At 42.4% G+C, this 17,120-nt stretch overlaps 1 protein-coding gene and 1 long non-coding RNA gene across 3 annotated transcripts in view; one reads left to right on the top strand and one right to left on the bottom strand.

Annotated features, from left to right (window-relative positions):
• Positions 1–625: 625 nt before the first annotated feature.
• LOC130705054 (uncharacterized) lies at positions 626–6,611 on the bottom strand. The gene is made up of 3 exons (XR_009005686.1): positions 6,322–6,611; positions 4,853–5,728; positions 626–1,901 (listed from the first exon to the last, which is right to left on the bottom strand). It is a non-coding gene; the product is annotated as an uncharacterized LOC130705054 (long non-coding RNA).
• The window catches only part of VCL (vinculin), a 101,311-nt gene continuing 89,553 nt past the window's right edge, over positions 5,363–17,120 (top strand). For both annotated transcript variants that reach the window (XM_057531177.1, XM_057531178.1), the window contains exon 1: positions 5,363–5,530. In XM_057531177.1, the coding sequence (XP_057387160.1) occupies positions 5,363–5,530 (168 nt within the window). The remainder of the gene's footprint in view (positions 5,531–17,120) is intronic.

The following is a 17,120-nucleotide window of genomic DNA, read 5'->3' as shown; positions in this document are numbered from 1 at the left end:
ACTATCCCATAAACTCTTTCTTACCCTCAGGCCCATGGTGAGCTCCTCTTGCTTGGAACTTGATCACATGATCTTCACCACATTATTTTTGACTTACTTTCATGATGGTTCTTAGTCTAGTGCAGGTTATGAATTGACCTCTCTCTCTCTGGTAACATTTTTTGAGTGCTTATCATGTGCTAATCCTTTGTATTCAGTAAGATTGAAAACATTATTACCCCCATTTTAGAGATGAGAGTACCGAAGCTTTGTAACTTGCCAAGTGTCAATTTGAAACCGTGTGGCTAAGTGCCCAGCTATAAATCTGGGGTTCTGTTATTATAGAGGAAGAGCAGAACAGATATTGGGGACATCTAGCAGCCTCTGTCATAGAGAGATGTGAGAGAAATGTAAAATGGTCATCTAATAAATGGAAAATTGTGATAAGTGCTATGAAGCAGAAAGGATTGTATAAAGAGCTCATGCCAGGGCTTTGCAGTGGGAAGTCATAGAGAAAGAACTAGAAGTGGGCCTTGAAGATAGGTGCATTAGTTATTCTATTGCTATGTAACAAATTACCTCACAACGCCCATTTATTTTTTTATTTTTTATATCAATTTATTTATTTATTTTTGGCTGCATTGGGTCTTCGTTGCTGCGCGCAGGCTTTCTCTAGTTGTGGCGAGCGGGGGCTACTCTTCGTTGTGGTGCTCAGTCTTCTCATTGCGGTGGCTTCTCTTGTTGCAGAGCACGGGCTCTAGGTGCACGGGCTTCAGTAGTTGTGGCATGTGGGCTCAGTAGTTGTGGCTCGTAGGCTCTAGAGCGCAGACTCAGTAGTTGTGGCACATGGGCTTAGTTGCTCTGCGGCATGTGGGATCTTCCCGGTCCAGGGCTCGAACCCATGTCCCCTGAATTGGCAGGCGGATTCTTAACCACTGTGCCACCAGGGAAGCCCACAACGCCCATTTATTATCTCAAAATTGTATACGTCAGAAGTCCTGTGTGGTGAGGCTGGGTTCTCTGCTCAGTATCACAAGGCTGTAATCAAGGTGCCAACTGGACTGAGTTCTCATCTGGAAGCTTTGGGGCGAATCTGTTACCAAGATCATTCTTCTTGTTGGCAGAATTCAGTTCCTTGCGGCTGTGGGAATGAGGTCCATGTTTTCCTGCTGTCTGTCAGCCAGGGCCAGGCCTAGCTCCTAGAAGCTGCCTGCATTCCTTGATATGTGGCTTCTTGCATCTTTAATCCAGCAATAGCTTGTCAAATCCTTCTTGTGCTTCTAATTTTTAATTTCCTCTTCTGTGACCAGCTGGAGAAAATTCTCTGCTTTAAGGGGGCTAATGCAATTAGGCGAGGGCTGCTCGATAACCTCCCTATCTTAAATTCAACTGTACTATATAACGTCATCTAATCATGGGAGTAAAATCTATTATAGTCATAGTCCTGGGGATTAGACCAGGGGCCGTAAATCTAGGGGGACATCTTAGAATTTTACCTACCAGAGTAGATAAGACATAGACAAGTAGAGAGAACTTTCTAGGTGGGAAAGAAATGCAGGCAAAACTCAAAAGTGAAACTCCACCACAGATTTTTGGATATTAGAATATGTCTGTTTGTGACTGCTCCAATAATAATAATAGCTTCCTTTTACTGAGGTCTCCTTGGTGTTTACACAAATTCATTCACCAGTCCGTATATCAGCTCTGTGAGGGTGGTATCATTTCACTTTTACAAAGAAAGATATTGAGGCAGAGAGAAGAAAAGCCACTCACCAGAGTTCTATCCCAATCAAGTTGTAAAGCTGGGATTACGGCTTGAGCTCTGGATGACTTCCGAGTTTGTGCTCTTTGCATTGTGTAACCCACCTGACTGTGGGTCTGGATGGGAAAGCAGAAGGCAGTAATGTCGGTCTGAGCCCAGTCTGTGGAGGTATTGACATTAAAATGTATTAAAATGTGTTAACAGGTGCCATGGAAGATTTTAGAGGGTGCATGTGAATTGTGGGGGAGGAAGGGGACAGAAGTGGATATGGATGTGGATGGAGGGGAACACATGGACTCGATATGCAATATGGTATTTTAGGGAGGTTAATATGGCCAGTCAGGAGGAGCCTGGATTACAAGATTGTAGGCAGGGATCATATGTTACAGTTGACAACTACATGATCGAGCCTCTGAATCTCGCTGCCAACTTGCAGGAAATTCACAGGACAGAGAACATGTTAAACAGCACATAAGTATACAATCAGCAAAGTGGAGGCAGCGTGACGATTATAGAAAACAAATCGTATACAGTTCCATCACCCAAATATTATTATTACTAATGTGAAATAGTGAACAGAGAAAAGAGCTTTGGTAGCTATGGTAGGACTAGAGAAAAATTTTTTTTTTTTTTTTTTTTTTTTTTTTTTTCACAGCTTATTCCCTTTAATTACCACAGTCTACTAGCTCCCCAAGAAAGCAATTATTGTGGTTAAGCTCTTCTTACGTAATTTAAATCTCAACTTCCTTATGGCTTCTTTTTTTTTTTTCTTCTTTTTTTTTCTTTTTTTTTTTTTTAATGAGGATCTTGAATCAGATGCGTATGTTTTTTTTTTTTTTTGATTGATTGATTGATTGATTGATTTTGGCTGTGTTGGGTCTTCGTTTCTGTGCGAGGGCTTTCTCCAGTTGTGGCAAGCGGGGGCCACTCTTCATCGCGATGCGCGGGCCTCTCACCGCCGCGGCCTCTCTCGCCGCGGAGCACAGGCTCCAGACGCGCAGGCTCAGCAGTTGTGGCTCACGGGCCCAGCCGCTCCGCGGCATGTGGGATCTTCCCAGGCCAGGGCTCGAACCCGTGTCCCCTGCACTAGCAGGCAGACTCTCAACCACTGCGCCACCAGGGAAGCCCCGAGAAAAATTTTAATAGATTTGATAAGAAACTCCATAAGGAATGGAAGTTCCTAGGGAACTGTTTAGTAATTAAGTCAGTCATGGTCAGACCTACGTTACCAGCTATGTAACTAGGGTCAGGTTCATGGGTGCGAATCAGTGTAGTTACACAGGACCCTGCACTCAGAACTTCACATTTGGGGTCAAATGCTCTGCAATCATTGTCTTTATTCTTAATAATTTTATCTTTGAGTTTGTATTTTAGAAGGGAAGTCCAATGGGACAATTGGAACAGGCACTGGGGGCTTGGAACCTCAGCTTCTACATGGTCCTCCCTTCTACCACCTCTCTTGGATGGGTTTTCAGCTGCTTGCTCTCCCAACCTCTGGCCCCCTGACCTCACCCAGCCTCCCCTGCCCTTGTTCAGTGACTACTTCTACCCTCTACTCTACCTTGGGCAGGGCTCTGTGTGTGCCACCGATAGTATCTAGGGGTTAGGCAAGAAGGTGGTCATTCTCAACCCAAGGTATCAATGCCACTGCATTTTTTTGCGCTTGACTTGGTGGGGGGTGAGTCTCTTGCCTTCCTTTGCCCAGTTATTGAGAGAGTCTCAGTGTGGAGGTTGTAATACCTTTGGAGGTCACCCATTTGCTGTGGGCTGGGGAGGCAGGCCTGTGGTAAGGGGAGATGCCTGGTTTGGCCTCCTGTCCCTTGCTGGGAATAGTATGTCAGTCCAGCGGCTAGCAGGAGGGGGCTTCAGGCAGCCAGTGGGTTGCATGGGCTCCCAATTTCCTATGGGGGGATCTGTATTTATCCCAAAGGTATCTCCCTGCCCAGGAGTGTGACATGAGATAGCAAATAAAAAATACTATGACAGGTTGAGAGACAGAACACCAAAGAAAGGAGTAAGCTTTACATTTTAGTATCTTTAACAGCACTTTTTTCCGCTTTTTGATCCACATTTTTATTTTGCACTGGGTCCCACAAATTGAGTAGCTCGTCCTATGTGTGATCTTAGAAATTACAAAGTACCAAATTTAAAGTTTCTTAGAATTTAGAAAGTACCAAATAAACGTTAGCTTAAAATAGAGAGAGAAAGAAATCCATTGCCTCTAAGGACATGAAAGCAGTAACAAAAAAGTGGAAGTATTATGAGAAGGAAAAGTACAGGACGTGGTAACACACACAGCAGAAACAGGGGATATATACCACTAGGCAAAAATAATTTCAAGAATTGCACAGGGCAACACACACTAGTTTAGTCTCTTGCAAAACATGGGTGCTTGAGAAATATTTGCATTTGACTTGAGCATCTTCAGCTTGGAGGTATCAGCGAAACTGTTTCCTCTTGGAATGGGGAAGCTTAGGCAAAAGAGATTTTGAGGTGAGGAAGACATTTAGAAGATGTCTTCTACAAAGCATGCTGTGAGAGGAATAGGCAATTTGGCCTTATCTATCAAAATGTAAAATGTACATAGTTTTGCATTTTCACTTCATTTCTAGGTCCTCGATAAATACACATGTGTACAATACAGAAGCAAGTACAATGATGTTCATGCAGAATTGTTGAATAGCAAAAAACAGAAACCAACCTAAATGTCCATAACTAGGAAACTGTTCGATTTCAGGCAATGGCGTACCATGCAGCCATTAAAAAGAATGAGGTAGACCTGGACCTATATTTACCAGGAGTGAGACCACCAGGGGATTTTAATTAAGGGGAAAAAATATCAAGTTCCAGGAAAATGATTAATCCCATTTACTTAGAAAATATATATGTACAAGATAATGAGTAGATAAAGGTCTAGAAGCCTGAACACCAAACTTTAAACTGTGAATATCTCTGAGCTCGGGAGTGGGTGGAGTGTGTGTGTGAATGAATGGGACGCTTATGCTTTCTCTGTGCACTTCTGTGTTTGAATGTTTTACTGAGAGGAAATGGAAAGTGTATTTTGAGGGCGTCGTGTGAAGGGAAAAGTTGGGGAGCAGGGTGAAGACTTACAGCTCCCCGGTCTCTTCAGACTCCAGCGCCGTCTGAGGTGAGGAGACCCCGCCCCGCTGAGGTGATTCTGCAGAGGGGCGGAGCTCTGCAGAGCCAACACGGGAGGCGGCCCTGGGGGGCGGGGCCCCGACTCCAGCCGCACGCTCCTTTCCCACCATGCCCTTATAAGGAGCGCCCGGCGTTAGGGCTCGGGAATCCGGTCGCAAAACCCGTGGCTCAGCCCCACTCCCAGGCCCCTCCCTTGGGAATGGGGGCGGGGCGGGGCCTTGGCGGCGCGGTTGCGTGGGCGGAGCATCTCAAAGAGGGGCCAATAGGAGTGGAGGCCCGGGTCTGAGCGGCGCTGCCATTGGGCGCGGCGACGAGAGGGGGCGGGGCGCCCGCGAGGCTGGTTACGCCGAGGGAAGCCCGGACTCCGTAGTCGCTGCTCAGAGTCCGTCTCTCCGCGGATTCCCGGCCCCGCCGTTCTCAGTTCTCTGTAGCCCGCGGTTCGCCGCCCCGCTCGCCGCCGCGATGCCGGTGTTTCATACGCGCACGATTGAGAGCATTCTGGAGCCGGTGGCGCAGCAGATCTCGCACCTGGTGATCATGCACGAGGAAGGCGAAGTGGACGGCAAAGCCATCCCTGACCTCACTGCGCCTGTGGCCGCCGTGCAGGCGGCCGTCAGTAACCTCGTTCGGGTGAGCGCGCTGGGCCTGGGATGGGGAACGGGGGCGGGAGACGTCCCTGGGGTTCCGGCTCGCCTCGCGGCTCCCCTGCGCTGCCTGTGGCTTTGCCGGTGGGCTCGGGAGCCAGACCGCCTCGGGTTTGAATCCTGACGCCCCCGCGTTGTGACCTTGAGCAAGCCCCCGAGCCTCTCTGGGTTTCAGTTTCCTCATCTATAAAATGGGGGCAATCATAATAATGCCTGCCTTGCGGGTTTGTTGTGAAGATTCAGCGAGGTGGTATTTATAAAGTGGCTAGCGCAGCTTATGACCCATAGTAAGCGCTCAATAAATGATAGGCGTTAGGATATCTGATAGCCCCTTTGCCTCAGCAGGCTGTCGCCCCTCCCGTTGACAGCCTTGCTTTCAGCTCCTTTTTAGGCCTCCCCAGTCTGGCCTCTGGGCTGGCGGGCTCCTCTGCTGATTCCCTGCCTTTCCTTCCAGGGATTCTTATTTGAGCCACGTTGTTCTCCTTTCTAATACTTCTGCCCCTCACCTTGAAACCCGCCTCACCCACCTCTGAGCCCTCCCCAGAGCTCCCCGCGTCCGACCCTTCTGTCCACTTGTCTTAGTGGCCACTCGTCCCTGTCTCCTCCTTTCCCGGGCATTCTACTTCTGCTCACACTTCTGGCACCCACAAACACCGGGTGATCTCTTTATGCAGTAATTCATGACTACGAATCCCTTTTCCCCTTTCGCTTAACCCTATTGCCTTTCCTCCCCCTCCTCCCCCTCCAACTCCCGTGGAGATTTCCACCTGGCTTTACCTGCTGTCAAACGGCTTCCTCCCACTGGGGCCTTTCCAGACTCGGGGGCCCTCCTCGTCGGCCCCTCCTCCTGGCAGGAAGCAAGATGGAGCTGCTGGGAGAGGCCTGTGGAATCTGGGATCTGCGGCCCCTGCCGGAGAAAAGAACGGGGCGTCTCCTCCCCGAGCCACAACTTTCCTAGATGGCGAAGTGGCTCTGCAGACCCCTGTAGCCCACAGCTGTGACTAATAACTGAGGTGATTCCTGGAGGAGGCGGAGTCCACTTCTGAAAGGGGAAAAGAGGTGCTGTGATCAGTCTCCTAACACTGCGCTGGCTAATACCACACTTTTCTTTCCCACCCTGGGTGGGTGACGCAGACTGCTGCTGCCTGTGAGGAACAAGTTTGGAAAAATTTTATACGGCTTCCCCACTGAGCTGTGTAACTAGTGTGTTCCAGGGTAGTTAGGAGGCTGGTAGGCAACTGTGGGTCTGAGTGGGGATTGGGTTCCTTATCTGATTAGAGCACTTCAGCGCACTTCAGCTGCTCAAAGTCTTCCTCAGTCTTCAGGGGCCCAGTTCAGGAGACAGTTCAGGAGACTGGTAACTAGGAGAACGCTACTGACCAAATTCCCCATCTGCCTTCTGTGTAGATTTAGTTAGACTGTATTCAGGAAGAATACTGAATTCATTCAAAACGTTTAGTTCTACACTGTTCTTGTTCTTTTTATAACTAATTTTAATCTAAGACTCCGGAGTACATTCTTATGTAGTGTTGTCTAACATGGCTGCATTCCAGGCCTCCATTTCTCAACAAATAGGAAACAATGTAAAGAGACAAGGTAATAGTGTCCCTCCAAGGAGTACTTCAGGAAATGAAATCTTAAAACCACATGTTGCACTTGGAACACAGCTAGTGTATAGTCTAGGGGCTGATATCTGGTTAGGCTATTTAGAAAAAAGTTATTTATGAGCTTCAATGCATGAATTAATAAGAATTGAATGTCTGCTATATAGGGAGCATTTTAATAAATCAGTGGTTCTTAGGTTGAGATGTGTATCAGAATCACCAGTGGGGCTTTTTAGAAATAAAGATGTCCAGCTCCCACCCCAGACTTACTGAGGAGCTCTTTAGGGGGTCAGGTCAAGGCCTTTGTGTTTTTGAGAAGCTCCATAGGTGGCTTTGATATAGTCCCTTAGTTAAGAAACACTAATAGATACTGTGAGACAAATACCAAAATAATGAGGCCATTGATAAGCTGAAAACAAAATTACATGTAATTGCAAACTTCCCAATACATTACAAAAGAAGGGACTTGAGATTGGTGGTAGATAGGAGTTAGCAGAGAGAAAGTGGGGAGGGTTGTGTTGATAAGTAGTTAATCATGAACAAAGGTACTTGGGAATAAGTGACTTCCAGATTACAGCAAGTAGATTGTCTTGTTTAGCTCAGGAGGCAAGTTGGAGAGAAACTGGAGATGAAATCAGTGCATGCCATATGGGCACTTTAACAGAAGTCCAATAAGACGAACAAAGAGAATGGAAGGGATAGGATGAGGACAGTGTGTGAGGGAGACTGTATAGATTGTGTTCTGGGGAGGCCCGAGGACCTACCCATTGCTTGGAATCCTGGGTGTCAGTTGTGGCCCTGTCTATATGCTGCTGAATATTGTGATGAATCGTGTACATGTATCAAGTTCCCAACTAGATTGTGTCTGGAGAACAGGCCTCATATGATAGGTATGTGCTTCCCTGTTCCTACCCTCAACATTGGCACATGGGATGGCTTGATATCTTTGAAGGAAAGAAGGAACTATGGGAAGGAAGATAAATTAGGAGACTTTTAAAATTGGTTGGTCATGAGGAAAATGAGGGCCTGGACTTTGGGTGTGGCAGGGAAAATGGAGCAGGAATTAAAACCATATTAGAGGGCTTCCCTGGTGGCGCAGTGGTTGAGAGTTCGCCTGCCAGTGCAGGGGACACGGGTTCGAGCCCTGGTCTGGGGAGATCCCACATGCCGCGGAGCAACTGGGCCCATGGGCCACAACTACTGAGCCTGCGCGTCTGGAGCCTGTGCTCCGCAACAAGAGAGGCCGCCACAGTGAGAGGCCCGCGCACCGCGATGAAGACTGGCCCCCGCTTGCCGCAACTGGAGAAAGCCCTCGCACAGAAACGAAGACCCAACACAGCCAAAAATTAAATAAATAAATAAAATAAAAAATTCAAAAAAAACCAAAAAACATATTAGAAATACAGTAGAAGAAGAATTAGTAGAGCTTGATAATAGAACTCTCAGGAAAAAAACACACGGTGCTACTATAAATTAATGAATCTGATTTTTGAACAAATATTCTGGAATTTATACAATTCAGGTGTCTTTCAGTTACCTTGGGAGGCTATATCCTTATTCCAGTGCTTCTCTTTGGGAATTTCTTACTGATTATTTACATACATATATCAAGTTAATTTGTTTTATTTTGGTCAAGAAAATTTTGTCTGAAGTGGGCATTTCTTAACCCTACTACTTTATGTACCATTCTTGAGTCTAAAGTGACTTTTGGATATTTCCAAAATTAAAATTTACCAGGTGATGATGAAATTCTGAATTGTTAAGCTATAGTCATCCACTTATCAGGTAGGTATTTATTGAGACATCCCCCTTCTAACATCAAAGCGATAAGTATGATATTGGGCAGAATAAGTATAATACTGGGTTGAAGGTCCTAAGTGGCCCAGAAGAAGTGAAGGATCATAGAAGTTCAGAGGAAGATAAGGTTACTCTTCTTGAGAGCATGGGGAAGGCTTCATGGAGGAGGTAACCTCTGAGCTGGCCTTAAAGAAGGTGGGATTGGAACTTTTAAAGACATGGTAAGAAAGGCATTACAAGTGGAAAGAATACCTAAACAAAGGCATAGAATTATGGAGAATCTGAGGACCAAGTTTTGACTTGGAAATTATTAAGCAAGACTCATTTGGATTTGTAATTTTTCATGTGTATTTGTTAAACAAAAGTAGTCTGGTCACTTTATATATATATATCATCACAATTGAGTCATCACTTTTACTCCACCCTTAGGGAGAGGGTGGGATGGGATTATTTACATGTCCTTTTTTCAACTGAATAAGACGATTTTTTAAAAAACAGCTTTGTTGATATATAATTCACATACCATACAATTCACTCATTTAAACACTCAATTCAGTTTTTTTTTCTTTTTTTTTAGTATATTTACAGAATTGCACAATATCACTACAGTCTAATTTTAGGACAGTTCCCTCAAAAAGGAACTTCATACCCATTACAGTCACTGATTCTCTCCCATCCCCCAGCACCCCAGCCCTAGGCAACCACCAGTCTGCTTTCTGTCTTTGTGGATTTGCCCTTTCTGGACATTTCATATAAATGGAATCAGAAAATATGTGGCCTTTTGTGTAGGACTTTTCACTTAGCATAATGTTTTCAAGGTTCATCTGTGGTGTAGTATGTGTCAGAAATTCATTCCTTTTTGTTGATGAATAATATTCCATTGTATAAAATAAGGCCATTTTAAACACAGAGAATGATTCTAATGCAGTCACAAAACAAGGAGGGGGCCTAGGAGAAAGATGGATAGGAAAGGAAAAATAGAGGAGGGGTACAGGTTCCAAGGATGGGATTCAGTCAGCAGTGTGAAAAATTCAGAAGTCTTAGACTGTCTGTCTTGTAGCATGGTATATAAATTTTTCTTTTTTCCCATTGAAGTGGCCCATAGAAATCTGACAGTCTTTGTGACCATATAGTCGTGCCAGTTTTATTAATGGGGGTTCATACACTTTGCTTCTCCATTGCATCTGAGGGCATGTGTTGTAACTACTCCTGGGGCTCATGAAATATTTATTTCGGATGTTTTTGTGGCCTTTACTTTTATGAGCCTCACCCATATATCATACCCTGTTGGGACCAGCTCTGGGACAAATAGCAGCATTGTCTTTAAACTGATAGATGGGAAAGACTGTTCTGCTCTTAAAAAGAAATCAATTTTGTCGTTTATAAATTATCTATATTAACATCTGAAATTATTCCTACTTTAATTTCTTTTGGTTGATGTTGGACTTATTTCAGTTAAAATAAATAACAGTGTTTGGGTGACAGGCCTGTGAGTGATTTTCTTCTTCATATTCTGTATTTTCCAATTTTTAAAATGAGCATATAAATTCCTATATTAAGGAAAAAATTAATAAGGTAAATAATAAGAATGTATAATTCTTTATGGTTTATAAAATGCTTTCATATGTATAATCTCATAGCGGTCCTTTAAGGTAGGTATTGCTATGGTCTGAATTTTACAGATGAAGATACTGTAGATCAGGGAAGTTAAGTAACCTGCCCACAGTGGCACAGCTAGTTAGTGGTGGAGCTTGGACTTGAACTCTGTTTCTCTTACTCTGGACCCTCTGCTCTTTTCACTCCACCATTCTGTGTCCACTTAGAACAAAGTTGTTAAATATCACTAGAAGTTTTCTAGCTTGAATCAGAAGCAACGAGAATGTTGTTAGTCAAAGAGTTTCCATTTGTCCTGGGCTTGGCAAGATTATCTGTTTAAAGGCTGGCTTTGGCATGGCCTGTGTGAAGGGCCTATATTAAAAAAAATGATGTGAAGGTAGTGTTCTGTTTCACAGTGACATTCAATTTTGCAGCATTAAAAAAAAAAAGAATAGATACCGATAACACAAAAGTATTTATGTCTGCCAAACACGTAAAGGCTTTTCTAGTATTTATGGCTGCTTAGCTTGAAGTCTATGAGAACTAAATAGTATTTAAAGTAAGTTTGTAGGATTTCTGTATTTAAATAGTATTTATAGTAGGTTTGTGGATTCTTTGGGGAATCGTGAAGTTTCATTTGAAACACTTTGTCTCTAGATCAAAAGAGATATACAAGTAGGACTTAGCATTTACTCATGATCAAGAGCATGGAAGAGTTTCGGAGATTGTATGTTTCTACAACTATGTTTATAATTTTAATGGAGCCCCAATTTAAATATTTGTTTATATATATTGACACGGTGGAAAGTTGGGCTTTTCTAAAGCTGTTTTATAAATAGCACTGGTATAACAATGGACAAAATAAAAGTTATTTTATATTTTATGGACAAAATAAAAGTTAGAGTAAAAGTTTTGTGGTATCAACCACAGTATCATAAGTTGACTCCTTCTGCTATAGTCAGGAGTAAGGGCAGCATTAAGGCAACTGTTTTTATGGAGATGGGACTTATTTGGATTTTAATATTTCTGGTATATTGGTTAAAAAAGGAGTCTGGTTATTTTATATACTTAGTTACCGGTCACTTATATATATATACATATACATATATGTGTGTGTTTGTGTATATGTATATATAAAATACGTTTTGTATGTATCACAACTGAGAGGGTCATTATTTTAAAAGCTTTCTGACAACTTCCTGGTCTTTTACTGGCACACCTAGAAAGAGGGTAGGATGGGAATATCTTAATTATCCACAGTCTAAAGTCCAGCATAGCATGTATTTTTTTCGCTTGTGACAGTCATTATACTTGGTCAGTGTTTGTCTTCATTGGGTTGTAAGTTTCTCAGTGGCAGGGGCCGTCTGTTGTGTTTGCCTCTTTCAATGTCAGGCTGGTGATAGGTGTGCAATATAACTTTTTTTTAAACGAACTAACTATATATATATGTGTGTGTGTATATATATATATATATATATGGCATTCATTTTTTAAAAAATAAATTTATTTATTTTTATTTATTTATTTTTGGCTGCGTTGGGTCTTCGTTGCTGCGGGCCGGCTTTCTCTAGTTGCGTGAGCAGGGGCTACTCCTCGCTGAGGTGCGCAGGCTTCTCATTGCGGTGGCTTCTGTTGTTGCAGAGCACGGGCTCTAGGTGCGCGGGCTTCAGTAGTTGTGGCATGTGGGCTCAGTAGTTGTGGCTCGCAGGCTCTAGAGTGCAGGCTCAGTAGTTGTGGCGCACGGGCTTAGTTGCTTCACAGTATGTGGGATCTTCCCAGACCAGGGCTCAAACCCGTGTCCCCTGCATTGGCAGGCGGATTCTTAACCACTGCGCCACCAGGGAAGCCCATCATTCATTTTTTTATGCACAAAATATTGTAATAGGAATTTTTGTGCAGTGACAATTTTCCATCCCCAGCTTTCAGACATCTGGTATAGCTGAATTTGAACAGTCTCTTCAAATTTATAATGGGCCTTGTCTGAAACAAGTAGAATATACACTAAGAGGGAGGAATGAATGGCTAACTGCCCATTGTTTGAGATAACAAAAGTGTTCAGTCTATTTTGGGTTGTGGTTCTCTGTTTCAGAGTCATTTCAACTATGCAGGCCACTTACTAAATTCATAATGTGAGAATATGTTGCCTCCTATCTGAAAGTGGCATTGGGATTTTGCATTCTTTTTGTCTTTTTAAAACATAACAATTTAGACCAGGTGTTGATATATTATTTGGAACTCTGCTGGTTACAGTGTAGTATCATACTGAGTCATGAATTCCTCATTAAGAGATCTTTATTTCCTTGAACCATATGGCAGGAGACAAAAGATATCAGAAAGTTGATCTGCTGCTTTTTTGTTTTTTGGCTGATCCAGGCCCAACCTTTTCATTGAACCTTATGTCATGGTCATGACAGTGGGGTATACTTTTTACATAATAAACCAGAATTAGAGCAGTATCAAAAGAAGTAGCAGTCCTTAAAGAGTGAATATCAGAGATTAGCTGGTATCCCAGCAAGGTTTCTCTCTAGGATAATGCTCTGTGCTCAGGACTGTTGCTGAAAAAGGGCCATTCTATTAGTTTATGTTGCTTTCAGGCCAGTCTGCTCTTAAACCTTCCCATATAGACAGGACTAAAAGAAGAAAACAAATTTCAGCTTTGGCTTTTTTAAGCTCCAACAGCCTTCAGTGCTATGTAGTATAAATACTTCAGAGTGAAATTTAAGGAGTAAAGTTCAAATCTGTAATAAGACTCTGAAACACCCAGAGACAAAAGTTGGTATATGGGAGGAAGGACCTCCCATTGCAGGCTTTCATCTGTCTTTCTGTTCCTTGCACATTGGACCTGTAGAATTCTTACCATATGCATTGGGGTAGATTGGGCCACATAGACAGTTTAGTTTGGATAACATAAGTTTTGAGTTATCTAGGCGCCTGCTTCTCTGTTTTTTTTCTGTCATTTTCGTATTTGTTCAGTTTCCATTGGGAATGATTATGAGAGGAAGGCTATCTTACCTGTTTCTTCTTAACAATCTGCAAAAAGGTTTGTTAGGAAGGAAGTTGAAATATATAAGTAGGGGATTTTTGTTCATTTGTATTTTTATCATCGTTAATGTTTTATCTTTAACACTAAAAATAATACTAGTGAACAGTATACTATTAATAATCATTTTTGGGCTTCCCTGGTGGCGCAGTGGTTGAGAATCTGCCTGCTAATGCAGGGGACACGGGTTCGAGCCCTGGTCTGGGAAGATCCCACATGCCACGGAGCAGCTGGGTCCGTGAGCCACAGCTGCTGAGCCTGCGCGTCTGGAGCCTGTGCCCCGCAACGGGAGGGGCCGCGATAGTGAAAGGTCCGCGCACCGCGATGAAGAGCGGTCCCCGCACCGCGATGAAGAGTGGCCCCCACTTGCCGCAACTAGAGAAAGCCCTCGCACGAACCGAAGACCCAGCACAGCCAAAGATAAATAAATAAATAAATAAATAAAATAAATTTAAAAAAAAAATCATTTTTGTCATGCTGAGCTTCCTATAGTCTTTCAAAAAGAACAAAATTTCTCTTGTTACAAAAGTATTACATTTTTATTGTTGAAATTTATAAAAATCTATCTTTAGTCACAGTCGTCTCACAGTGTTCCTCAGCCTTTTACAGTCTATTTGAACTTGATTTGTCTTTTTGTCTTTTCTCTCTACTCCAAACCAATTTGTTTCCCTAGATATAAATACAAACTTAACTATATATAGATGCACCAGCTCTTATCCCTTTTCACCATTAACACCCTTCCCCCTGCAAACCGTTTAATTCACTTTCCTGCTCAAGAATTTGCAAAGAAAAGTGAGGAAACCCAGTTAGTTACAACAACCCATGACTTTCTCTGTTATGTGCTGTTTAGGGAGCCATGCTGTACTTGGCTAACTGCTCTTTCAGTAAGTGTGGAATGAAATAAGTTCAAAATAATGGGCTAGATCCCGAAAGAACTTCTAATCTCAACATCCTTATTAAAGATATGGGGTCTTTACATTGATTAAATCTATTTAAGTATGTGCATTGTGTGCAGACAAAGAGATAGAGTATGATAGAGTAATGGATAAAAGGGGACTTGTATAATTAGACATAGGCAGTTGGGGATTCCTCGCCTTCCTTCCAGTCTCTTGGTAAGGCTTTGTAGGTCTTGTGTCCTTGTATGCTGGGTCATCAGTCTTCAGATGATTGAGTTGATTGTGTGTTTGTTTGTTTTTTTTCCCCTCCTTCCTTACTCCCCTAGGGTGTCTCCCTTTAAGACTGTTGGTTTCTGGAGGACAAGGACTGGGTTATATTCTTCTTGATATCCCTGGTGCTGTGCTTATCCCAGTCTCTTGATCGTGGTATTCCTTTGATAAGTGTGTTGTGCCTTGATACTCTGTATACCTGCTAGTCATTCTAGGCTCATTCATGATGAAGATAGCTCACTATCTCTTGCCTCCATTGGATGGCTTGATGACTCTTCTGCGCTCAAATGTTGCTATATGCAGATGCCTGCATAATCACAAAAAGAAACAAAGGTTCATAAATATTATATTGTGTTGGTTACATATTGGAACTTTAGATTCCAAAAAATTCCGTCACTTCTATGAGAAGGCAGCTCATTGGATGGGTATGAGTGTGCAATGTGTGTATGCATAGAGGATGAGAGGTAGTGAATCTTAGAACTAAAAATGTTTTACAAATATCGTGAAGTTGCTGAAAATAGAGTCTTTGGCCCTTAGAGAATTTCCCACTGATAAGATTTCCAGTTGGATGACTTTTAAGGGGAAAGTGGCTGAATTTCATTGCAGTTGGCAACAATCCAAGCCAAAGTCATTCCTTCTTTTTGAAATAAGCTTAACTTTTTCCCACAAGTAGGCTTTCTGTGAAGAAAGAAAAATGGTATACTTGTTCTTAGAGTTGAAAGTTGAGGGACCAGCTATCAACTTATCTAGCTTCCCTATATTTCCAGCCTTCTCTCTGTCCCCACCCCATCCCTGGAGAACTGGCGTATCTTTTATCTGTAAGGTGGACAACATGTTTTTATTCATGTAATTCAAGTAGATAAGGGTATATAAATGTGCTAGTAAATCTCTAGTAACACTTAAATTTCTTATTCTGTGGCTTTTCCCCCCAAACCGCCAAAATTAGTTATGACTCTAGCTGTGCACATTGCCTGGTGTTCTGAATAATAGTAGGGTATATAAGACATGGTCTGTGGCCTCAGGTTGTTAAAATACAGATGAAATGTATGATCTTATAAAAGATTTAGCTTATCTACATCTTCTCCATCCATGAAATTGTTGCAGAATTTAAATTATTTACTTTAAAGGGTTGTACGCTAGTACTGTAACTACAGTTTTGATTCCTTGGAGCCATGGAGAAAATGTGAGTGGGCCAGCAGCAGAATAAGCAGGTGGTGGGCCCCCTAGTTAGGAAAAGACCTCTGAGCATTGGCTTCAGCTGCCCTCTTCTTGATTATTTTTTTCCTTACTGTGCTTTTCACAGTTGTAAGTAATTATTTGTGTGATTATTACTTCTTGAACATCTTTCCCCCACTAGAGCCCCAGGGGCAAATATTGGCTCTGCCGTGTTTGCCCCTGATTTTCAGCACCCATCAAAGTGCTTGGCACATAGTAGAGTCTTGAGGAATAATTGTTGAACAAACAAGTGTGAAGACCGTTTGCTGCTTCCGTACCCCAAACTGTTTTATGCTTCTTTAGACAAATGTATATCATACTGTGGGTGAATCTTGGTGAAATTTAACTGCGATTAGGAAAGCAGCAGTAAATCATTGCTTAGCACAGGGTATTGCATGCAGTAGGATCATCCAATTCATGTTTCCTGAATGAATTAATTCCAGGCATAGAGTCCTGGAGTGCAGATGGGGATAATCCTGCCCAACATAGGATTATGCAGGATATGTAAATTCAAAGAAATATAGAACATGGGTTTGGGATTCTCTATTAGTTTTGATGCTTTGCAAATGAACAGAATAGCCAACTTTGGCAAAGTGCATCTGGTATGAGTTGGCAAATACCAAAGTCAGACTTTAGATATAGATATAAGATAAATCACCTATAGTGTAATGGTTAAGTGTAAAGGCTGTAGAGCTGAACTCCTGAGGTTTAAATCCTACCACTGACTGACATCTGCAAAGTATGTAACATTGGAGAAAGTAATTTCTGTTTCTCATAGTCCTCTTCTGTAAAACAAAGCTAATCATTGTATCTGACTTGGAGTGTATTATTGTGAAGATTAATGAGTTTGTAAAAATGTTTAGAACTATGCCTGACACATAGTTAAAGATTTCAGTGAGTGTTAGATATATTAATATATTTTTCCATAATTTTTAAGTCATATTTTAAATGTTAGTCTAATGAAAAGGCAGTGTTGATTTTTTTTTTTTTAATGTCTAAGTATAACTTCTAACTTTTACTCAACAAGGCAAAGTGCCAGTGAAAGCTTTCAGTAGAATTCCATATGTTGTGGAATATACAGTTTTATCAACTGTGGGGAAAATATCATTCACAGTTTAGGTGCCTGAGCCTTTGATTGCCAGTTTCCCATGAAAAATT

The sequence above is a fragment of the Balaenoptera acutorostrata genome, chromosome 16 (assembly GCF_949987535.1).
Source record: "Balaenoptera acutorostrata chromosome 16, mBalAcu1.1, whole genome shotgun sequence".
In the NCBI taxonomy this organism is placed as follows: domain Eukaryota; kingdom Metazoa; phylum Chordata; class Mammalia; order Artiodactyla; family Balaenopteridae; genus Balaenoptera; species Balaenoptera acutorostrata.
The sequence above is the reverse complement of the archived record's forward strand: the minus strand, read 5'-3'. Positions and strand labels throughout refer to the sequence as shown.